Source organism: Octodon degus, unplaced genomic scaffold, assembly GCF_000260255.1.
Source record: "Octodon degus isolate 3935 unplaced genomic scaffold, OctDeg1.0 scaffold00492, whole genome shotgun sequence".
NCBI classification, from domain to species: Eukaryota; Metazoa; Chordata; class Mammalia; order Rodentia; family Octodontidae; genus Octodon; species Octodon degus.
The window spans coordinates 171,682-179,897 of record NW_004525068.1 but is presented as its reverse complement, the minus strand read 5'-3'; the positions used below and the strand labels follow the sequence as shown (position 1 = coordinate 179,897).

General features: G+C 39.0%; 1 protein-coding gene across 1 annotated transcript in view; it reads left to right on the top strand.

The window, feature by feature from the left end:
* The first annotated feature begins 2,302 nt into the window (after window positions 1-2,302).
* LOC101584944 (armadillo repeat-containing protein 3-like) overlaps window positions 2,303-8,216 on the top strand; it is a 92,191-nt gene continuing 86,277 nt past the window's right edge. The window contains exons 1-3 of the mRNA XM_023708719.1: window positions 2,303-2,439; window positions 7,665-7,733; window positions 7,994-8,169. Of these exons, the coding sequence (XP_023564487.1) occupies window positions 2,307-2,439; window positions 7,665-7,733; window positions 7,994-8,169 (378 nt within the window). The 5' untranslated portion in view covers window positions 2,303-2,306. The remainder of the gene's footprint in view (window positions 2,440-7,664; window positions 7,734-7,993; window positions 8,170-8,216) is intronic.

The window sequence follows — 8,216 nt, the reverse complement described above, 5'->3', positions numbered from 1 at the left end:
GTAACCAAAGTTTTCGGATTTAATGAAAATTTTAGGTCCACATATTCAAGAAGCATGTTAAAACCCAATCACAAAAAATATGAAGAAAACCAAACCAATCCAATTGCTTAACACTGGGATAAAGGGAATCTTAAAAGTAGCAAATGGGAACAGGGAAGCTTGCACGTTCACAGGAATGAAGACAAGGATAACAGCAGGTAACAAGTAGCAAGTGGTGAAGAAGGACGTACTGACATCCAAAGTAGTGCAAGCAAGAAGTCAGGGAGCAGCAGCTTCAAAGTATTGAAAGAAAATTGAAAACTTTCAGCCTGGAATCATATGGCAAGATATCTTTTTTCAGATTTATAAATGCTAAAATAATTTACTACTCACATACCTACACTACTAATTATGGCAAAACAGCCCCATGGAAAATATATGCCCGGCATAATTAATGTTGAATGCATTCTTCTTAAAGTCAATACCCGGAGAAAGATATGCGCTCTTCCTACTTCTGTTCATCAATGAATGGGAGCCATTGCGATCAAATCAGAAAAAGAAATGGAAGGCATTCAGATTTAGAAAGTAGAATTGTCTTTATTTGATTTATAAAAGATGCCATAATCTTTAATTAGTTAAGGTTTCCTATAGATTTTTCTCTTGAATTGAGATCTTTTCTCTTTCCTATTTAATAGAAATCTCTTCTCTTGAATAGGACATACGTAGACAAGTGCAAGAGGAGGTTTGTTACGGGAATTGGTTTGTGTGATCACAGAGGACAAGTAGTCCACGATCTGCCACCTGCAAGCTGGGGAACCAGGAAAGCCAGTGGTAGATTTTGTTCTTGGAGTTCAAGGCTTGATAAGCAGGGCTGTTTGTATAGGGTCCGAGAATCCAAATGCCCAAGAATGAAGAACTCTGATCTCCAAGGACAAAAGCAGATGGATGTTGAAGGTTGAAAAGAGAGACAATTTTCCCTTCTTCCACCCTTCTGTTTGACCCTAAGAGATTTAGATAGTGTCTGCTCACAATGGTGTACAATCTGTTGATTCAAATGCCAGTTTTTTTAGAATCACCTTCTCAGAAATACTTATAAATAGTACTTTACCAAGTATCTAAACATCCCTTAGCCCAGTCAAGTTGACGTGTAAACTTGACTGTCACATAAAGAACATTCTGTTGGGTCTACAAAACAAAATCAAAAATTGGTAGCATTAATAATGAGCAAGGTTGCTAGGCATGGCGGCACAAAACTATAGTCCCAATACTGTAATTGTGAGCAAAATAAGCTTCTTCTCCTTGAAGTTGTAGGTGATAGTAAGTGTGTCTCAAGGAGGAGAAAGTTGCTAAGACAGATTTTGGTACCAGGTTAGTAGTCATTGCTGTGAATATACCCTGGTGTGGGATTTAGAAGCCTTTGAAAAAGATTCATGGGAGAGTTGGGAAAGATTTCAGGACTCGAGCAAAGGAAGACTGAGAATGCTGGAAGCCATAAATGTTCCCAGAAGGCCTATGTGTTCAGGAATGGGGCTTTTGGAAGGTGATTGGATCATGCAGGTACTATATTCTTCAATGGATCAATCCACTAATGAATCCATAGCTGAATGTGTTGTTAGGAGGTAGGTGTCATCAGAAGAGGGCAGTCACTGGGAAGTGACTGGGAAGGCTGTGTCTTCTTCCTCACCTCCCCCCTTCTCTCTCTGTTTCCTGGGTGTGTCACATGACCAGCTCCCCCCCCCCCCCCTTCTTCCACGCTGTTTGTGCACTGGACCTGGCAAACCAGGGACTGTAATTGTTAGCCAAAATAAACATCATTTTTTGTTGTTGTTGTTGTTTTTGCGGAACTGGGGATTGAACTCAGGCCCTTGCGCTTGCCAGAGAAGCACTTATTCCACTGAGCCATCTCCCTGGCCCCCCCAAAATAAACATCTTTAAGTTAGGGACAATAGGTATTCTGTCCCAGAGAGGACAAAGTTACTAAGACAGAGAAATAGAAGTGGAAGCAGAGAGGAATGGGAAAAACAGATGGCAAATAATAATTTTAAATGGCACAAGAAAGAGCATTTATGAGATTGATTATATCTATATGATTTTATGTTTTAATTAATTAATTTATTTATTTATTAAATTTTATTTATGTGTGTGTGTGTGTGTGTATGTGTGTGTGTGTGTGTGTGTGGCCAGCTCAGCCCACCAGGGGGCAGGGCTAGCTGGCATGTGGTGCTGGGGGATTGAACCGCGGTCCCTGTGCTTTTAGTTTGTTCTAAGTAGGTGCTTTAGACCACTGAGCCATCTCACCAGCCCCATATGGTTTTATCTTATCTGTGATGTCAGGTGAAGAAAATAAAGCAACACTTCTTGAACTTGGAGCTGTGGAACCCTTAACCAAACTGCTCACTCATGAAGACAAAATTGTAAGAAGAAATGCTACCATGATACTTGGAATCCTAACTTCTAACAGTAAGTATCAACTTTTAAAAGTAAATACATGATCTTTTCCTTCCATTGTAAGGTACTTGTTTCAATTTCATTAAAACTGACTTTAAAAATAAATAAACAAAATAAAACTGACTTTAATGTTGACAAACTAAAATTTAAATCATACAATGCAGCAAATGCATGATGTCACATTTTACGGGATTTTTTTAATGGCCCCAAGAGCTGAGCCCCATCCCATCACACTGGGTTGTCTCCATACCCCCCTCTTAAACTTCTTAATTTTGCATCAGGGACTTACTAATTTGCCAAGTTTCCAAGGTTGAGCCAGAACATAGGAACTTCTGCCTCAGGCTCAGAATACAAGAATGTACCTGGAATATTTTCAAGTACAAAAGTATGTACAGATATGTATGCACAAAAAGTCCTCACAACGTTGGTAAGTTGGTATGTTTCAGTTTTAAAACTCAGAAGAACAATCATTATCTCTCAAAGTATTTTTCTTGATAGTATAATGCAATTTGCCTGCCACATATGTGTAAGTTGTACTTTAGATATATTTCACTACGAATGAAGCCCAGAGTAAAGCTTTGATAAACTGATATTTCTGAAACTGCAGACTTTACAAAAATAAATTTAGATGTATATATTTATTCTTAAATCAGATCTATTACTTGCTTAGAATATTTTCATAAATATATTTGATAAGGTTGTATAATATTAGGTAATATTAGCTAAAATATGTTGTTATGTCTTTAGACTATCAGCTTGGCTAAGACCATTCAAATAAAAGGAGGCATTACTTTTACGAATAGGATGTGTTTTCCACGTATAAATCGTTTCCCTGTGTTATAAGAGATGTTTTGAGTCAGTTAATAAAAGTCGCGTAACTTATAAAAAGTTTAAATGATATGCTTAATGGAGACAGAACTGCACCATGAAATAGGCTGTTAGTAATAACTGCATGTCCCTGGCAGGATCTGTGGCTAAAGCCATGCTTTCCTGCTGGTGTACCGTAGTCTCAGCAAAAACAAGCACAGATTATTCCCCTTACTTCCTGTTTCACCTCCCTCCCATTTTTGTCTGGATGCCATGTGAAGACCATGGGTCTTTGATTCCATGATGGCCAGCAGTACTGTGGCATTAGTGTCGTTAGAGACAGTGATGAATGGAGGAGGGGAAGAGGTGTTTTGTGTGGCAATTTGCATGCTCAGCTGTGGAGACTTCCTGTGGGGTTGGGGTACTGAGTGGCAGGCAACAGGGTCAGAAGCCTAATGGTAGCTGTGCTGGGAGGTGGGCACTCTGGGATAAGGACATTCACAGGGGCGTGGCTGGTCTCACCAACCTAGATTATGATAATAATATGAATTAGCACTTCTATAGCCCTCATATTGTGCCAGGCACTGTTGTAAGTGCTTTTTGGATATTCTTTTAATCTTAACAAACAGCTGTGAGAGGTAGGTGCGATCATTATTCCTGTTAAAAGAAGAAACTCAGGTGCAGAGGGAAGGAAGTCATCACTTATATTGTGAAGTCAATTTATCTCAAAGTTTGCTGTGTAGTAGTTCTGTGCTAGTACCATATCAATTATATAACCAAAAACCAAAAGGAGAGTTTACACACCACAGAATCTGAGAAACAAAGATATACGTAATGTCTATCCTGTAACACCTTGTTTTAAATGTAAAAGCGAGCCCTCCAAGGGTTAAGTTACTTGCCTACAGTCATATAGATGCATAATAGTAGATCAGAAGTTAAAGCTAAAAGTAAAGCTTTATTTTCTGGTTCATAGTTTAAACAATTTTCTCATCATCAAGTCTTGTATGATCCTAAGTCAGGTTCTACTAAATGATTTTATTGTAGAATACATCTCATCTGAAAAGCAGAGTTCTAATTCTCTGTTTGAACTTATATTTTCTAAGTTAAACTTTAGTTTTCCACACTATCCTACTTTTGTTTTTAGTTTAATCTTGTTTATGTATCATCTTCCAAGATATAAGGCGTTTGTAATCTGAGGAGCTCTCTAAATCATTTATAAAGAGGGTTGGCAAGATAGCTCCGTGGACTGAAGAGCCTCCTTAGGCAAGCTTAGGCAAATGCAGGGACTGTGGTTCAATCCCCAGCACCACATGCCATGCCAGCTCCGCCTCCAGGGCAGGCTGAACCAGCCACAGAGTCCGGGCATAGTGGCACACGCCTGTAATCCCAGCGCTGTTAAAGCTGAAAACGGGAGGATCGCCATGAGTCTGAGCTGCATAGTGAGACCCTATAACAACCAAATGCATTAAAAAATTCTTTATAAAAATTTTTCTGAGCAGAGTATATACATTGAATTTCATGAGTTTCTAAAGAGGTCTGGGACCCAAAATTAGTAAGAGTCACTATTGCATTTGGCTGCTGAACGAGGTAGCTCACGGAACTCTGGGGCCTGCTCTAAGCTGACTGTCCACTGGCCCTGACCGGTGTCAGGAGGTCCCACCTCTGTAGCATGGATTTTGGTGGATGGGGGAGCCCTGCCACCCTTTTTTTCTCCAGTGACTATTTGGATCTCAGGATGATTAATCAACCTCTGAAAGCTTTCTTTCCATTCTATGAATTAGATGAAAATATCAAACCATTGTTTGAATTAACTTGACTGCTTTCAATTTGAAGTGTCTGATGATGTGGTTAGAACACATGGCATCCCTAAGTGCTTGTAAAGCTCTTTTTTTTTTTTTTCTTAACAGAGCCAACACATTAACAGCCATGCTTCACTTTTCATACATGTCCAAGAAAACCTGGAATAAAAACTGCACATTTAGTCATTTGGTCCAAATGAAAAGTCTTGTTTCCAGACCAATATGAGAACAAATGTTCCCCTGCAGCCAACGCCCTCATCACTGGGCGGTCTAAGCATAGCCTAGCTCCTTCGAAATCCGCTTCTTCATATGCTTTCCATGCTGTCACAGTAACCACCGTGTTCACAGGGGATCACTCTAATGATCCTAGGGAATGCCAAGTGCTAAAAATATTCCAGTGAAAGTCATTTTTCCCTTTTGCAAATGAAAACACTGTTTTCTTTCTTGTGGTTGAACTATGTCTCTATGTCAAGCTGTGGTCAAAATAGGAATTTAACTTTGTTAAACTCTTGTTCTTTACCAAAATGGAGATACTGTCTTTTTTCACCTTCCAATTTGTATTTAGTCCAACAAGGCCACATAACAGAGACTTGCTGAATGAAGCGCACTAAGAGAGAGCTCACCAGAATCCATGGAGAAATGGCCTTGGAAACCAGATGGTTCCTCACTCAAGGCAGGTGGAAGAGCCTGCCATCTTAGAAAGCTGTTGGTAGAAGAGCGAACAAGTTCAAGAGTAAATGGCTAGTATTGTGCAAATGGAACAACTATATAAGAATGCAACTAAAAGAGATGACAAGCAGGTGGCCCAGGAAGCAAAGTTGCTGGCGGTTCCGAAACAACCCAGAATTGTAGGTGGCACCCCATTTAGCCAGAGTGTGCTCAGGTGGCCCAACCACAAGTCAGAGTTTCCATTCAGTTGTCATATCTGAGAGTGTTTTCTGTTGAAAAAGAAAGGGACAGAGGTTGTGTTTAGAGTGATGGAAATAGACACACACCCATTATTGTTGCTGATTTAGCCTCAAGATGAGAAAGACTCTTTAAAAATCTAGTGTCAAAAGGAGAATAACAAAGTGATTAACTGTCGCTGGATTACAAGAGCTGCCGGTGAGCTGGAATCATCCATTGAGCCATAAGGAGATGGTTTCAAGGATAGACCTACTAGAACTGTTGGTGAGTGTTGCTTGTCATTTGGGCTACATTCAGATCTAAAAGAGAATTTTACGGCATAAAAATTACCTGGTGAAACTTTTAGCTTGCTTGGCCAGACCAAAGTGTGGTGTCACCTGAGGGTACAAGATTCATTCAACACTGTAGCCTCTCCCAGTGGGAGTCTGTCACCCTGACAAACAGAAGAATGTACAGAGCAGGGATCTTTCCACCCTCTCTTCAGTGTTGGAGCAGCAGATTGTGCAGTATATGGAAGTATTTTATACACCATGTGGGGACTATGCTTGGAAACCTAATAGCCTGGAAATATTTTTTCAAGCTTGTAATAATAGAAGACTTTGATAAGCTTCCACAAAAATTTTTATAGTAATACAAACCGAACTCAGGAGAGAATAACAATGTTTGCTTTTAGAGAGTGTACTCTACTCAGTTCACTAAACCCTTGAGAAGTTCTGAGTACTATTCTAAGTACTGTTTCTCAATTCATGGAGGTAATGCATTTTTCCAAAATGAATGTTGACCTTAAAATGACATCCTTTACCCCTGAACATTGTGCTTCCTAGAGGTCAGTTATTATTTTGCATTTCAAGTTTATTTGTATTTGACTGATTTTGCTGGACCTGTTACTCACTTTGAACAAAAACAGGAAGAAGTTTTGACAGATTAATGAAAAGCCATAGCTCTAGATTCCCTTGGAAATGGGATCCAGTTAAAGCCATGTCTTACCAGCAATTAATGAGGAAGAACTCATCCAGAGCCTATGTGTTTCAGCTGCTACAAACTGAACTTTTCCAAAATTCTGGCAGAGCTAATTTTGGCTTTTTCGAGTAACTAATCAAGAGGAGAATTTGCAAAACTAAAAGAATGAAGATGTTTTATTTCTTAGAAGTGAGATAAAGGATAGCAAGAAAGACGTGGAGAGATACCAGTCCACCCTTAATTAGGCTAATATAAATTATGTGAAAGTAAACTTCAGAACAACTAATACATTTATCACTAGCATTCTTGGCATTTGCAATAGTTAAATGGAATGGAAGCAATCAAGATACGTTCATTGAAATAGGCTACAATAATTCTTAATTTGCTTTCTGTACAAGTTTTGTTAACATCAAAATTTACAAAAACCTTTGCAATAAAACAAAAAGAACGATTATTATGAAATAAACAGGGCTAGGCTGCAATAACTCACTTTTACTGATGGGTGTTCTAGTCACATTTTGTCCTCTTTAGTGTTTAGAAGCCAGTCTTGCAGCGCTTGAGGGGCGTGGCGTAGTGTGTGTGCAGGATCACGCTGACCTCAGCAAGAAACCTGGCCCCATTACTTATTTGTTGTGTGATTTGGTAATTCAATTTCTGTACCCGTGAAATTGGATAATGATAGTACCCATGTCTTAAGGGATAACTGTTCAACAGACACTGGCATCATTATTGTTAATAGCTAACGATGTTCTCTTCTTTTTGTAGATGATGTTAGAAAATTGCTAAGGAAGTTAGATGTCATGAGTTCTGTGATTGCCCGGCTCAACCCAGAAGGTAACTTTGCATCCTACATCTACTGCAAAAGAAGGAACTGGTTTTTTTTTAAACATTTTATTAAATTACATATTGAAAATAGCTCAGAGCTATCAACTGTGAGTTGTCATTAAAATTTCACAAACCTTGGCTCAATTGTGACATTTTAAAAAGGTGAACAGTGAGCAAGATTTGCAGAGCTAAGGCTTTTTAAAGCATATTTTGAAGTCGAGATTGAACAAACATTTAACAGACTTGTCTTATTTATTTTTTGATCACAGAAGAAGTAGTTATCCATGAGTTTGCTAGTCTTTGCCTAGCAAACATGTCCGTAGAGTTTACCGGTAAAGTGCAAGTATTTGAACATGGTGGATTGGAGCCACTCATCAGACTGCTGAGGAGTCCCGATCCTGATGTGAAGAAGAATTCTATTGAAAGCATTTACAACTTGGCCCAGGTAAAATTAACTTCTAAAAGCTCCTTTGATGGCTAGGGTTATAGCTC